Source organism: Anabrus simplex, chromosome 2, assembly GCF_040414725.1.
Source record: "Anabrus simplex isolate iqAnaSimp1 chromosome 2, ASM4041472v1, whole genome shotgun sequence".
NCBI lineage: Eukaryota > Metazoa > Arthropoda > Insecta > Orthoptera > Tettigoniidae > Anabrus > Anabrus simplex.
In genome coordinates this window covers 877,021,171-877,038,459 of record NC_090266.1, presented here as the reverse complement: position 1 = coordinate 877,038,459, position 17,289 = coordinate 877,021,171, and the positions used below count along the sequence as shown (strand labels likewise).

Genomic DNA, 17,289 nt, shown 5'->3' with positions numbered 1-17,289 from the left:
TGCCATCTGCGATAAATCATACACGGTAATTGCCTGCCGTGAATGGAACCTCCTTCCCGAAAGTATCCGAGGGTTAAGCGCTATTCGCACTTTCAAGGAAGCACTGTGGAGACATTTTATGCACCAGTAAGGATCATCTGTAAACTTGATGCTGCCACTCACAACCATTCTATTGTCATGGATGTTCTGGTAGAAGATTAGTCTAAAATTCGTACCCGACCTGTTTTTCAAATGTTCTTTAATTTTATGTACTACCTCTATTTTATATGTAGGATATGATTTTTAAGAATTTATCCTTTTATTATATTTAATTTATTTCATCTTTATTTAATCTTATCACTCATCATTCTCAGAGGATGCCTGGCCGAGGCGGTAAAGGCGTGCCCGGGTCGCCCGGAAGGACGTGGGTTCGAATCCCCGTAGGGAAGTAGTAAAATTTAAGAAACGAGATTTCCACTTCCGGAGGTGCACATGGCCCTGAGGTTCACTCAGCCTACAAAAAATATGTGTACCAGGTTAATTCCGGGCAAAGCCGGCCGGACGTAGAGCTAACCACTCCATCCCATCAAGTGCCGAGGTTACGGATAGTGGAAGCCTTTACCTCCACCCCTCCAAGGGCCTTCATGGACTGTACGGGGATGACTTTGCTTTCTTTCTCATCATTCTAGAATTACTATTAATTTAGTATTAACTCCATAATCGTAAAGTGATACAATGAAATATACGTATATTTCAGTGCCTGGTTACGCGCCGTATCCTGACGGCTCTTTTGGCACATTCAATTATTTAATTAACGTGGACTGCAATTTGATGGTACAGAAGTTGCGAGCTAGAGTTGGGACCGGAAGTAAAGGAGAGAGTCAGGCGTGAGATACTAGCCAGTAACTCTCTATCGATCGTGAGAAGCTGCAAATTTTAATGCAAGTCAGCATTGAACGCACGTATAATGGAGCGTTAGACTACTAGTTGAGTTGAGCCAATGAGAAATTAGGGGTGTGGCTACTTTGAATATTGGAAAGCGCGATGTGAGGAATTCAGAATGACCAACTTTATTCTGAGTGTGCTGTGTTCATTGTGAGATAGTGGTTAGTTCCGTTATTTGTAGCTTTTCTACAGATCTGAGTATTATAAATATTTGAGAAAAATTATGAAATTTATATGAGCCAATATCTGTGTTATATGAGTGTGTTCAATCATTATTTTAATAAAATATCGAGACGTTAAGCAAGACAATAGCTCTGCTTGGTTGATAGTTTGAACGTCCGGGGACTCCCCTAGCACTAACGACTGCTGGAATAATATTTAAGCTCACCACTCGGTGGAGCGCTCTCCTTTTGCTATTCTTCGTTGGCGAGTCTACTTCGATACCACCTGAGTATACGCTAGACGTGGAGCCACTGTCACGTGGGCAGAGTTTGACTTTGTATGGTCACACAGACCAAGAACAGTGCAATTTATTTCAGTGAACAGTGTATTATCTAAAACCAATTACATTTAATTGCCAATTGCGGGATGGCACTAATTTTTGCCGTAACTGTGTAAACTTAACTTTCCGCTGCAGTCTGGTAATAAAGCGAGGACGCTTCCGCATATTATCATCGGTCGGGTCGCGAACGCGAGAGAGACTGTTCGTGTGCGTTTCGTATCCGTTGGTCCGCTACTATAGACAAATATTGAACCCCAGACACTCATGCTACAAAGTGAATAATGTGTTCTTATAAATTTATTCACGTAGGCTTCTTATTTACAGCCTGAAGTGGGGTTGTCGTTGTGCGACGTGCACGTATAGCGCTGAAGAGAGACTGGCTGTACGTATATACACTGACTGACAGAGCAAATGCAACACCAAGAAGGAGTGGTTCGAAAGGGATGAAAGTTGGGGAAAAAACAGAGACGGCACGGACGAAGAATTGATGTTTATTTCAAACCGATATGCAGGTTACACAATGCGCACGGCATCGACTCAGTAGGATGTAGGACTACCGCGAGCGGCGATGCACGCAGAAACACGTCGAGGTACAGAGTCAATAAGAGTGCGGATGGTGTCCTGAGGGATGGTTCTCCATTCTCTGTCAACCATTTGCCACAGTTGGTCGTCCGTACGAGGCTGGGGCAGAGTTTGCAAACGGCGTCCAATGAGATCCCACACGTGTTCGATTGGTGAGAGATCCGGAGAGTACGCTGGCCACGGAAGCATCTGTACACCTCGTAGAGCCTGTTGGGAGATGCGAGCAGTGTGTGGGCGGGCATTATCCTGCTGAAACAGAGCATTGGGCAGCCCCTGAAGGTACGGGAGTGCCACCGGCCGCAGCACATGCTGCACGTAGCGGTGGGCATTTAACGTGCCTTGAATACGCACTAGAGGTGACGTGGAATCATACGCAATAGCGCCCCAAACCATGATGCCGCGTTGTCTAGCGGTAGGGCGCTCCACAGTTACTGCCGGATTTGACCTTTCTTCACGCCGACGCCACACTCGTCTGCGGTGACTATCACTGACAGAACAGAAGCGTGACTCATCGGAGAACACGACGTTCCGCCATTCCCTCATCCAAGTCGCTCTAGCCCGGCACCATGCCAGGCGTGCACGTCTATGCTGTGGAGTCAATGGTAGTCTTCTGAGCGGACGCCGGGAGTGCAGGCCTCCTTCAACCAATCGACGGGAAATTGTTCTGGTCGATATTGGAACAGCCAGGGTGTCTTGCACATGCTGAAGAATGGCGGTTGACGTGGCGTGCGGGGCTGCCACCGCTTGGCGGCGGATGCGCCGATCCTCGCGTGCTGACGTCACTCGGGCTGCGCCTGGACCCCTCGCACGTGCCACATGTCCCTGCGCCAACCATCTTCGCCACAGGCGCTGCACCGTGGACACATCCCTATGGGTATCGGCTGCGATTTGACGAAGCGACCAACCTGCCCTTCTCAGCCCGATCACCATACCCCTCGTAAAGTCGTCTGTCTGCTGGAAATGCCTCCGTTGACGGCGGCCTGGCATTCTTAGCTATACACGTGTCCTGTGGCACACGACAACACGTTCTACAATGACTGTCGGCTGAGAAATCACGGTACGAAGTGGGCCATTCGCCAACGCCGTGTCCCATTTATCGTTCGCTACGTGCGCAGCACAGCGGCGCATTTCACATCATGAGCATACCTCAGTGACGTCAGTCTACCCTGCAATTGGCATAAAGTTCTGACCACTCCTTCTTGGTGTTGCATTTGCTCTGTCAGTCAGTGTATGTGTTGCTGTTCTACAGGAACCTGTTTCAAGAGGATGGCTTCACCAGGAGAAGAAAGAAGAATTAATCAACGTAAGCAAAGTGTGTTAGGTATGGAGTAGAGAGTAGTGGGAGCGATTATGTAAATAGCTAACGACGTCATGGGAGTTGCAAAGTTAAGTGGCATGTGATTATAATAAATGACATGTTTTATGAAATACATTAAATGCTAGTGAGAATTAGGTTAGGGATTTTTAGTGTAAATTTATGACAGAAGGCATGATTTCATACTGTATGTTTGTAACTGTAAATATGGACAGGATTAGGATGCATGTTATCTTTTTTTTTTTGCTCAATAAGTAGATAGTTGGGAAATCGAGGTAAATGATTGGTTTAGTTTGATATCTGTTTTGTGTGTATTTGCGCATGATACATTTTATTTTAGTGTTATTCCTGAGTTTCTATAGAAGGGTCAGATAGCCGTAATCATCAATATTAAGAGTAATACACTCGCAGCGTCGAGATTAAATTTATATAAATTACACAGAAGTATGACTCAGAGAGGCTGCTTGGTTTGCATGAATTTTCAGGAGCTGTAAGATGTGTTTAGGTGCATACACGTCATTGAATTTAAATAGAATTTTGGAAATAGATTGGAGACTGCTTTGGGCAAAGGTTAAGCAGGGAATCGAACCTTGAATTGTTATGGACGGCCTGATAATAGTGCAGGTTAAATATGAGTGAAATGCGTGCTGAGATATAAATGAAATCATGGGCACGTGCAGTGTGCACGTTTGGTAATATTGTGTTAAATATGTGAGGCTAGATATGGCCCACTATTCCGAAATGGAGATAATTATTGAGATGTAAAAGAAGCCGTGAATGAAATGTCAGGCCAACAGCTTATTGTGTGTATTGATAAAGAAGTTATCATGCCTGCAATGTGTAGGTCTGTCTGAATGTGAGCCCACGAGAGTAGTTGTTGATATATGTGCTCGCTATCAATGTCAGGTTATCAGCTCAGAGAAATATAGCCCAGTTGTGAAGGGTAAAGTAACTTCCGTGCGAGACCAATTTCAAAACAGTAACCAAGTCTAGAGAGTTGTTTTGTTTCTTAACATTTACAGTTGATCGCCAAGCAGGAAGCATGGAGAGTAAAGACGACGGTGGGCGTTGGCCTGCGCTCAAATGAGCGTGATGAACTGGACTGTTGCCCGTTGTTTTCTCAGTGTATATTGTATTATTTTGACTTGTTTATTTTCTGGATCGTGTACTTGAGTGATATATTGCACTTTTGTTTGATGTCTTGTTGATAATGGGGAAACACCCCGTATGCTGATTTGATGATTGGAGGTTATTCTAGTTCTGCGTAGATTCTTGGTGAACCGGGATTCACATGTAGAGTCAGTGTAGTTATGTAAGCTATTTTACCAACCTGTTCCAGTGTATATACTTTGTTTATTAATCCCGTAACTATGGTTGTATATATAGAGTAGATGAAGGTCAGTAGTATTTAATCGTATTTCTTAAATTCATGTAGCGCAATCAGTCGAGTTAGACCACGTGTATTTGCCCTTAACGAATGCAATTCTCCCAATTCCGTGACTCCGTAAACTGAGTTTGTCCTGAATCGTCCATGTCCATGTAAACAAGAACTTTGAACTTTAACGTCTGATTTGAAGCTATATTTTTATTGTTTTATTGATTAATTTTGTAATTTATATTCACATTTTGAACATACCTTGCGGTATTGTTTTGAATAATATTATCATGATAGTTTGTTCGATTCAGTTTCATTTCGGAGCCGTTTTGAGGCAATTTTATTTGATTTTTTGTTTTGATGATTAGTTTGGTTCGTGTTATATTTTGTGATAAATCCATCTTACCGCATATTGGTATTTCTCATTCGACAAACCTCCATAATTCCTCTCATGATACTTAGAGATAAGTTTAAACTATATACTTTATACTTTATACTACCCACGACAACCTAATCCACTCTCTAACCACATGAGGTTGTATGTATCTTGGGTATTCAGCCTGAAGGCTGGTTTGATCCTCGACGGTTCCATCAACAGCTGTCATAGATAGTCTTGGCGTCACTAAAGATGCATACTAGGGAAATGAGGAGTGAACTAGTTTCCCGTTGCTTTCCTGACCACATGAGCTTAGTCGGATATTAAGACAGAAAGTGGAGGCATCGTCCTATGTGGTCCTTACCCCTACGATATGGTACAATTAGATGGAAGAGAAGGCCTGAAGACCTTAATCTTGCCAGGTAAAATAGAACATTACTAACTAACATTACAAACTGAACTCCCTTGACCTACCACCACGATTGGTTATTTTGTTAGTGAACTACGCAACCATCTGCCTTCGATATCAATAAGTAAATCTAAGCTTTAGTTTACTACAAGTGGCCTGTCGCAGCAATCTCTGACTAAAAATGAAACTGATGCTAAAGTAAGCGTGAGTAAGGTAACGGAAAATATACTGAACTCCGGAAGACCATGTTAACAGAAATGAATCACTTTAATAAAGTAGGCTACTGTTCACTGTACATGATTGCAGTTGACTGTCCTGTTCAGAGACCGATGTTAGTATTTCATTTTAAATGAGGTTTTTTGTGTAATACTCTTCAGTTTCGGGGAAATGGCCTTGATACGATGTATATATATATATATAGTTTTACTATTTGCATTATGTTGCAAATATGGGGCAGGAAAGGGCTAGGGCTGGAAAGCGACCGAGGCCTTAAGACAAGTACCATCCCGGCATTTACCTGGAGAAGAACTGGGAAACCACGGAAAACCACTTCGAGGATGGCTGAGGTGGGAATCGAATACCCTCTATTCATTTGACCTCCCGAGGCTGAGTGGACTCCGTTCCAGTCCTCTTACCACTTTTCAAATTTCGTGACAGAGGCAGGAATCGAACGCAGGCATCCGAGGATAGCAGCTAATCACACGAATCACTCCACCACAGAGGCGGACTGGTGAAGTTATAATTTTAATTTTGACATCCCTCGCAGCTTTAATTCTACCAAATAATTGACCATGGCTGAAAAACACACCGAGATAATTAAAAAGGTATTTTGTCAAAGCCTTGAACCTGTGCTTGGTTAGTGGTCATTGTGAACGCAAGACCTAACGAGAACTGCCTCATTTTAAATTTGAAAGGCAGGTTACTGTCAGAAGACAGCAAACCAATCCTAGGTAGATATACTATCTCATTCTTGGAAGCACCTGTAATGAGTTTTAATTTTATAATTTTGTCATAAGGTGCAACTTTACATTCTGGTGATAACTTGATTTCACAGAGTCATCTCTTGGACTAACATAAAAAGATTTGCATAGACAACTTTCATAGAGCCATCTACCAGCGATACATTTAACTGCAATGACCTAAGCATCATATTATTCGAATCAATAACTATTCTACTTAATGAAAGAAATCGTATTTTTCTAGTAATCCTGGGATGGACACCTTTCGTTTGATGTACACTGACTGACAGAGCAAATGCAACACCAAGAAGGAGTGGTCAGAACTTTATGCCAATTGCAGGGTAGACTGACGTCACTGAGGTATGCTCATGATGTGAAATGCGCCGCTGTGCTGCGCACGTAGCGAACGATAAATGGGACACGGCGTTGGCGAATGGCCCACTTCGTACCGTGATTTCTCAGCCGACAGTCATTGTAGAACGTGTTGTCGTGTGCCACAGGACACGTGTATAGCTAAGAATGCCAGGCCGCCGTCAACGGAGGCACTTCCAGCGGACAGACGACTTTACGAAGGGTATGGTGATCGGGCTGAGAAGGGCAGGTTGGTCGCTTCGTCAAATCGCAGCCGATACCCATAGGGATGTGTCCACGGTGCAGCGCCTGTGGCGAAGATGGTTGGCGCAGGGACATGTGGCACGTGCGAGGGGTCCAGGCGCAGCCCGAGTGACGTCAGCACGCGAGGATCGGCGCATCCGCCGCCAAGCGGTGGCAGCCCCGCACGCCACGTCAACCGCCATTCTTCAGCATGTGCAAGACACCCTGGCTGTTCCAATATCGACCAGAACAATTTCCCGTCGATTGGTTGAAGGAGGCCTGCACTCCCGGCGTCCGCTCAGAAGACTACCATTGACTCCACAGCATAGACGTGCACGCCTGGCATGGTGCCGGGCTAGAGCGACTTGGATGAGGGAATGGCGGAACGTCGTGTTCTCCGATGAGTCACGCTTCTGTTCTGTCAGTGATAGTCACCGCAGACGAGTGTGGCGTCGGCGTGAAGAAAGGTCAAATCCGGCAGTAACTGTGGAGCGCCCTACCGCTAGACAACGCGGCATCATGGTTTGGGGCGCTATTGCGTATGATTCCACGTCACCTCTAGTGCGTATTCAAGGCACGTTAAATGCCCACCGCTACGTGCAGCATGTGCTGCGGCCGGTGGCACTCCCGTACCTTCAGGGGCTGCCCAATGCTCTGTTTCAGCAGGATAATGCCCGCCCACACATTGCTCGCATCTCCCAACAGGCTCTACGAGGTGTACAGATGCTTCCGTGGCCAGCGTACTCTCCGGATCTCTCACCAATCGAACACGTGTGGGATCTCATTGGACGCCGTTTGCAAACTCTGCCCCAGCCTCGTACGGACGACCAACTGTGGCAAATGGTTGACAGAGAATGGAGAACCATCCCTCAGGACACCATCCGCACTCTTATTGACTCTGTACCTCGACGTGTTTCTGCGTGCATCGCCGCTCGCAGTGGTCCTACATCCTACTGAGTCGATGCCGTGCGCATTGTGTAACCTGCATATCGGTTTGAAATAAACATCAATTATTCGTCGGTGCCGTCTCTGTTTTTCCCCAACTTTCATCCCTTTCGAACCACTCCTCCTTGGTGTTGCATTTGATCTGTCAGTCAGTGTATAACAAATAGGCTTTAGTATTGCGGTTCTCTCACAATTTTGTGTCACACGTTCAAATTATATATAGATTACCGAGTGGTCACCAGCGCCAGATGTGTTTCATCCGATAGTACGTCATGCTACGGACACTATGTATAATACATCCTTCGCCGTCCAACGGTTTTTCTACGCCGTAACTCAGGCACGCAGGGCATTCCTTGTTAAAAAAGTGTTCTGACCAGGTGGACAGAAGAAATTCCGAGAGGTGTCACTTCAGGGCGAGCTCATCGTCAGTCGTACTGTACTTCCTCAGACGACCGTAACACCACTCTTCGTTATGCATCGCTATTCACCTTATCGTCCAGATACCTCTACAGCAGTGACCATGACAGCCACTACCACCACCGCCACTGACTTCAGTCAAACAGCCGCAGCAGCTTACCACTCAGCCTTTTGCCGCTCCTGACTACCAGGCCAGATTTCTTACCACGACACCAGCTTCGCTGGAGGACAACACTACAGTCCACTTCAAGTTTAAGAGATTTTCTCCACAGTCTGCTCCGGAGAAAGAACAAGCCCCACGGCGTCTTGCTTTGGACCCGAAGCCTGCACCATCGACAGACATTACAAGTGCGCTTCCGCAGTCCATGGACGTCATCAATCAGCACATTTCTGCCAATTCTCCACCCACCACCACTACCCCTCTCCACTTGGACTTTCATCCGTATCCGGCACAAGACGTCCCATCTATTATTCCCGTTTGCTCTAACCTACCCCCTCAGGAACGCCTTCATTTCTACTCTCCAACCCTGCCCCCGAGTTCCAGTCTCCCAACGCCATTTTCTCCACCCTACTCAGATTTAATATGCGCCGTGAGGATATAGCGGACATCCGACGAACAACAACTGGAGTCATCATTCAAGTTAATGGGGACACCGCGGCCACTCAACTCACCACTGCAATAGGAGCTCACCAACTTGGATCAAATACCCCTTTTCAACTCCTCTCCCCTCAGCCCCTCAAAACTCCCCCTTCCCGATCACGCTACCGCCTTCTCAGCTGTGTAATACGAGGTGTTGACCCCTCTATTACAGAAGAAAAAGTAATCTCCGAACTTCATGCGGAAGGCATCCCAGTCAAGAAAGCATTTAGAATCAAGAACTCCACGGGTCACACCTATATGGTGAGAATTCTTCTGCCATCGCCCGAAGATGTCGACCGTGTTTTGGCCAGCGGGGTCTCTGTACATAGACACCACCATAAAGTGGAACCATCTCGTGCCCCACCACCACAAGCCATCCGTTGTGAGCGCTGTCTCATCTACAATAATCACACCACCATTCAGTGTACCGCCAAGACTTCTAAATGTGGACATTGCAATCAAGATCACTCTACATCCAGGTGTCCCAGCACGCATCAACCCCCGCAATGCCATACCTGTGGAAGTAATCACGCAGTGTATTCTCGCCGCTGCCGTCGCCGCCCTGCACTACCTCGAAATCAACCAGAACTCATAGCCCCTATCAGAACCATTGATCCACCTACGTCACGTAGCCGTTCCCTTTTTCAAATACCTACAGTAGAGGATCTAATTCGTTTTGTCACCATTTCCTTTCTAAATATCCATCCCTACAACCGTCCCTTCGTCCTCACTCACAAGCCGCAGCAAACCAAACATTCAATCTTCATTTTCTCACCACCCATTCCGGCCTAAATTTGCACTTCAACTTTACACCCTTAGAAACCCTTGTTTGAACACATTCCCAGTCCCCTCAGCTAAAACGCCTATATCATAGCATCGCATCCTTTCCACTATTTTTAATCACTGAATGGACTTATATCCTGTTAAATGTAGTCTTGGTGAGTGCACCACGGATATAATGTTACTCTTCATATATTGGCCCCTCTGTTTTCAGAAGAGATCACCATGGCGAAGGATCAACGAAAAAATTTCTAATCAGTACTGTGCTAAACTTTAGACCATCATACATGACTGTAAAGATAAAAATCATTAATCTATATTAATATCCCAAGTGCTGTAAAACTGTAGACCGTATTTATATATCACTGTACATGCAAAAAAATTGATGATGTCCTCCCCCATATACTCTAATAATGTTATCCCGCTTTCACTACCCCGGAAATCACAATACCATTCCCTCCACCTCACCCATCCATCACTCCTTCCATACCACACCATCTCTCACGGCCAGAGAGAGGGTGCTGCCTTCTCGGTAGCCCGCCCCATCCCTTCAGGGTGGGGAATGAAAGCATTTGAGTAGTATTAGTAGTATGTATAATACCTCTGGGTTAATACCAGTCTCTATCAAGATAAGACACCGTAGAGAAAGCTGACAACTTAGCTACAACAAAATCAGTGCATGGTGAATTACTTACATTGGATCTGTTCCATTTGTTGCCATGCAGCAAGAAGCAGGTACCTGGTCAAAATCGTCAGTCGATTCAAGAATTCTTTTCCAGTCTTCACTCCCATTCACACCACAGCAATGAAGCTGAGGGAAGAGAAATATCCTTTAAGATTTCAAATATACTTTCAGCTTATTATGCAAATTTCATACCGAACATAAATTGCCAACCAAACACTGGTGGGACCATAACTCACAGCATCTCACCCTGAGTCTATAGACTCTGCTGTGAAATAGCTTTCTAGTTCCTTAAACTGTTTCGTCCAGTAATCTAGCATTCACAAGTCCCGCCCACACCTATAAGCTCATTATTTCCTTGTTTGTGAAATGCACGCCGACAGGTGCAGTTAAAGCCTGGGAATACAGTACTTTACCAAAACCCTGCTTGGGCTAAGTTACCTTTATAATTTTTCAACTAAGCTTACATTATTATTATTATTATTATTATTATTATTATTATTATTATTATTATTATTATTATTATTATTATTATTATTATTATTATTTGCAGTAGACTAGTAGTATTAATAATATTTGTCTTTATTGAAATGGTCAGACATTTTCTGTGTGTGTAAATATTTGCGTGTGTCTGTGAGTGTGTGTGTTATCAGATTTTGTTCCAGGGATGTTTGACCTACACTTTAAGCATGTCAGCAGCTGGTGACCTTGAGTCTATTACAGGGAGTATAGTTTAAGACTTCACACTTCTGTTCACAGGCTGCGGGAATACTCGAGCGACTGCCATACGGCTTGTGTCAAGACGGGCGTGATAAGGAGTGTTGACAGCTGAGACAGCAGATGCTTAGCTCTGTCGCTTAACATGCGGAAACACACTACTGTCACTTCACGTGAACTGTCTTAGCTGAGTCAGCATGGAGAGGAGGTTGATGATGTCACTTCATGCTCACGTTCACAGATCACAGATCGTCCGATGGCAACCTACTATAGTACATCCAGTTCTTCGGATTCTGATGATCCTTTAATTGCCTGTCATGTTTCTGTTGCCATGAGTACTGTCTGTCGCAAACGACTGTGGTTACATTGAACTAATTCGCGGTGAATACCACAACTTAGTAAGGGAGCTAAATGAGCATGCAGAAAAATTTCAGATGTACTTCAGGCTAAACAAAGATGAATTCAACTACATTCATAATCTCAACAAAGATGAAATTGTTGGCCGAAGTACGCTCTGCATTTGCAACTCATTCGGAGGAATCCTACACAAGCTTTTCAGATATCAGAAAATTTCAAAAAATTACTTCAACTCTCTTGAAGGCTCTGTGCCATGGCAATTACCAACAGTTCGTCATGGAAGAATAAATTGAACAAAGAAGAAAAGAACTGTGCGGTAGGGAATGGATCATACAATAATAATATTTATTCACTGATCTCTAATTCAACAGGGTAATTTGTATTTCTAATTTGTGTAGTATTTATTATTATTATTATTATTATTATTATTATTATTATTATTATTATTATTATTATTATTATGTCCGGCTCCTTGGCTAAATGGTTAGCGTGCTGGTCTTTGGTCACAGGGGTCCCGGGTGTGATTCCCGGCAGGGTCGGAAATTTTAACCGTTATTGGTTCATTTCGCTGGCACGGGGGCTGGGTGTATGTGTCGTCTTCATCATAATTTCGTACTCATCACGAGGTGCAGGTCGCCTACGGGAGTCAAATAAAAAACCTGCACCTGGCGAGCCGAACTTGTCCTCGGACACTCCCGACACTAAAAGCCATACGCCATTTTATTTATTTATTATTATTATTATTATTATTATTATTATTATTATTATTATTATTATTATTATTATTATTATTATTATTATTTGGATAATAATCATAAGTACAATTGTGGACTGTTTTCAACAACTAAATGCCTATTAAAATTAGTACGTGTGATCTTCAATTCCTTTCTTGTTTTGTACCATGCCTTGTGCCACATTTGCTGATTTCTATAGTTAATCGAACCTATGTCATACAGACTCTCATGCACAAGCACCAATTCAATTAACATTTCTCCCATATCGCTAAAAGAAACTGCTTCTATTCACACTTCACGTCGCCAGAGATGTGCTAGAGCAGAAAAATGTGCTCTGCGTGAGGAGCGCTATCACCAGATTTATACGTCACAATGACGTCAGCCGACGTCAACAGCCGTGACATGAATGCAGTGTGATCACTCTACATTTCATTCAGTGTGGAAAAGGCATAGCACATCTTTCTTGACAGGTTCGATTGCGTCACGAAACGCGCGAACTCACGTGAAGTGACAGTAGTGTGTTTCCGCCTTTAGTTCCCTAGTAACGATTCGACTTTTAAGGCGTGTTGTAAGGTTATTATCACGATGGTGAAGTGCACTACAGCGCACAGAATATTTTTGATCGAGTGTTATTTGCAAGAGAAGAAAAAAAAACAGTTAAAAGGTGTCTTCGAAAATTCAGTATAGCCTATCAATACGTTAGGTGCATCATCTCGTTTACAATTGGCAAAGTACTGGTTCCCTAACGAATACGAATAAAAAAAGCGAAGGAGAACAGCTCTCACACAGGAGAGGTTAGAAGATATACAGGCAAGACTGTAAGTTAGTCCACGAAAGTCACTTCGGAGAGCAACTCAGGAAACTGGTATTTCACATTCGTCAGCACGTAATGCAACAAAGTTATTACATTTATGAATTTACCGGACGTATTCAGTCTATAACATACAGCCTACAGATTTCATTGCAAGAATAAGATTTTGCAATTGGCTAATCAATAGTGTCCGGCTCCGCGGTCTAGGGGTAGCGTGCCTGCCTCTAACGCGGATGCCCCGGCCTCGATTCCCGGCAATTTTTTCTTGGTCCTTAAGGTTGGTTCGAGGTCCACTCATACGTGATTACAATTGGGGAGCTATCTGACGGTAAGATGGCGACCCTGGTCTATAAAATCAATCATAACGACCGAGAGGATTCATCGCACTGGCCATGTGTCACCTCGTAATATAGAAGCAGCGGTCGTTTGGTAGGCCAAGGCCACCAGGCTGTAGTGCCATGGACTTTTAATTTACCGTAATGAATATTGCCCACGATGGTATCGTGTATTCGAACTTTATTTTTATGAGTGACGAAGCACGGTTTCATTGGAGTAAATATGTCAATTCGCAGAACAATAGGATCAGGGGTACAGAGAATCCGCACATTTTACAGCCGACACCTCAGCACGGTGTGTAATTGGGTGTATGGTGCGCTATTATTAACCGACGAATTTTCGGTCCGATATATTTTCAGGACACGATTACTTCCGACTATTATATTAAAAACCTGACTGAAACAGAAAACAAAATACGGTAAATTGTAGCAAATTTTGTGCTCCACAAAAAATGATAGAGCATTCTTTTGTAGAACGCACTAGTAAACAGTTAGCGAAAACTGAAAAATGTGACTATAAGTGCTCGTTCTAACGTGAGCATAGGCGGGCCAAATTAGAAAACTTGGATTTTCAATCAGGGCCTAGGTAGGCTATATACGTCATGTCCAAAGTCCAAAACTATATGACCTTTTATCAGATAAAATGTAGTTGGCCACTGGACTAATTTGCAGCAGGATGGCGCGACGGCCCATATGGCGCGTAAAGCCTGTAGTTACCTGGATTAATTCTGTCCCCTTTAGTTTTGTATATGGGACATATTATCGCCTTTTCCCATGCTTTCGGGAATACCCCTTTCTTGAAGATTTCATTGAATATCCTTGTCAACATTTCCATCATGCCATTTCGCTTTCCCACTTCTTTCCAAAATTCGTATGTAATACCAGAAATACCTCTTGATTTTCCATATTTGTATTTTTGTAACAGGTTCCTTATTTCTTTAGTCGAAATTGCTTAATCTAATTCAGGCAGCGTGACACTGAAAACCCCCGAAACCACAATCCCCTCGTGATGAGCTCTCCATTTGTCTTCTTTATTAATTAGTTTCTCGAAATACTGAGCCCATGTACTATGACTTATACCGATCCTCCAACACCCAATTTCTTCTTGATTATCTCATTGATCTTATCCCATACTTTATTGCCATTGTTATCTTTACAATTTCTAATGATGTCTGTAGCCATATTATGTTTCAAATTCTAACTTCGTACTTCTTAACACTTCTTTAAATTCTTTCCTTTTTCACAAAATTCGTTTCTTGCTTCTTTCCCTCCATCTATCCTGTAACTCCTAAGTACCATCAAAACTACTGTCTTTTTCTTTGCACATTTTTGTATTATACCATCCACTTTTTCTCTCCGCTTTATCGGGATTTACTCTCATATTTTTTTCCTGCCATTGCTATTAAATTGTCTATCATAGTAAGGGCTTCTTCAACTTTATTCCCTTATCAATTTTTCAATAACTGATTTCCAAATTTTAAAATTCTCTCCACTGAAGTCCTCTCTGAAATTACTCCCTAATTTTTCTTGCCAGCGATATGTAGGTATCTTCCTCTCCTTTAAGCCATCGTAAACCATCTCCTCCACTCTTATATCTTGGTTCCTTACTTTAATTCTTACTGGCATATGGTTTGCCTCCGCCCAATCCCTAATTTGTATCTCTTTGAAAATTTAAAGACTATCTCTACAGCATGCAACTGGGTTAGTTGTACTGCCCCCATTTTATACTATGTAGGTTAACTTCCCACTCTCATCGTCGAACCCCCATTCATTCAAAATATAAAGCTCCTCGACCGCACATAATTATAGTCGTTTATTCCCTACTCTGTTACATTCTTTGTCCCGCTAATTTCTATTAACTACTAATACCTTATCTTGGCTATAAACTGGCTTCCTGTCCTCTATCATTGCGTTAAGTTCTCCCATGATGTTAATACCCGCCGGCGTGGAATCGCGTAAGTAAACGAATAAGCTTGAGCGGAGCTTTTAAAAATAGGAAAGATCATAATATGAAGATAAACTTGGAATTCATGAGGGCAAATTGGAACAAATATTAATTTATAGGACGAAAAGTAACTGATTGAAATAAATTATATCAAGGGAAATGTTCGATAAATGTCCAAGTTCTTTGAAAATGTTTAAGAAAAAGCTAGATAAACAATTGATAGGGAGGTTGCCGCCTGGGTGACAGCCCTAAATGCAGTTCATTGATGACTGATTGATTGATTGATTGATTGATTGATTGATTGATTGATTGATTGATTGATTGATTGATTGATTGATTGATTGATTGATTGATTGATTGATTGATTGATTGATTGATTGATTGATTGATTGATTGATTGATACTTCTCATTCGATTAATTTCTGCTACTAAATTCTCAAAAAATTCACTCTGTGTAAATGGTGAGCTCCTAGGTGTATTATACAGAGCAGTTCAAAATATTGGACCCGATTTCATAAATTTATTCTATGAAATGTAATGAACATATACTGTGAGATATGCGCAAAGAAAGGCAAACTCTCAAAGTTTAGTTGAGTTTAGATTTCATTCCACGTGGTTTCATTTTAAGCCGTAACGAGCGCGCAGGAAGCGAGTAGAGAAAATGGCTGCGGCTGGAGAACAGAAGTCGTTCTGTGTGCTGATTAACTTGTAAACAAGTATGTGATTAGTGTTCAACGGCATTTCCGCACCATGTATGGAAAATACCCACCTACTGGAAAAGCCATTCGTGCGTGGTATGAAAAATTCAGAGACACGGGCTGCATCTGTAAACGAAAGTCGACTGGCCGTCCTTCGACCGGGGAAAATACAGTGGAACGTGTTCGCGCCAGTTTCGTGTGGAGTTCGCAAAGTCCACCTACCGCGCAGCGAGGCAACTTGAACTTCCACAGGCAACTGTTTGGCGCATTCTGCGGAAACGTTTACGAATGAAAACCTACCGCTTGCAACTGGTGCAGGCCTTAAGACACTGATTATGCTGCTCGAACGTCCTTCTGTGCTGATTTTCTCGCATTAATGGAAGAGGATGGGTTCTCCGAAAGGGTAATTTTCAGTGATAAAGCGACTTTTCACTTTTCCGGGACTGTGAATAGACACAACGTAAGGATCTGGGGAACTTCTAATCCCCGTCAAGTTGTGGAACACAACGCGATTCTCCCAAGGTGAATGTGTATTGTGCCATTTCCCATGAGAAGGTTTATGGACCCTTTTTCTTCACTGAACATACTGTGACAGGAAATGTTTTTTCTTGATAGACTGCAACAATGGCTCCTGCCACAGCTGGAAGATGATAGCGCAGATTTCATCCCTCAACTGGATGACGCCCCTCCGCATTACTTTGGCAACGTTCGGAGCCATCTCAACGAGACATTGGCACAACACTGGATAGGTCATGCATCTCAGGAGGATCGAACTCTCATTCGTTGGCCACCGCGTTCCCGCGACTTAACCTCATGTGATTTCTTCTTGTGGGGTTTCGTAAAGGATCATGTTTACGTACCACCTCTTCCACTAACATTGGACGACCTTCGTGCCCGCATCACAGCAGCCATCGCAGAGATTGACCGCAACACACAACACAGGGTTTGGCAGGAGATAGACTATCGGCTTGATGTATGTAGTGTTACGCGAGGTGCTCATATAGACCACTTGTGATATGACTGAAAAAAAACTTTATCGTTCTTAGCACATGTCTCACATTACGTTATGTTTATTAGATTTCAGAGAATAAATTTATGAAATCGGATCCATCATTTTGAATTGCCCTGTGTATATAAAGGATCTACATATTTCATTCCTCCAATTGGCCATATTTAATATTTTTATCCAAAT

At 43.2% G+C, this 17,289-nt stretch overlaps 1 protein-coding gene across 1 annotated transcript in view; it reads right to left on the bottom strand.

Annotated features, from left to right (window-relative positions):
• Window positions 1-17,289, bottom strand: part of LOC136864533 (23 kDa integral membrane protein) — a 154,894-nt gene that overhangs the window by 52,055 nt on the left and 85,550 nt on the right. The window contains exon 4 of the mRNA XM_067141633.2: window positions 10,514-10,629. Coding sequence (XP_066997734.1) covers window positions 10,514-10,629 — 116 coding nt within the window. The remainder of the gene's footprint in view (window positions 1-10,513; window positions 10,630-17,289) is intronic.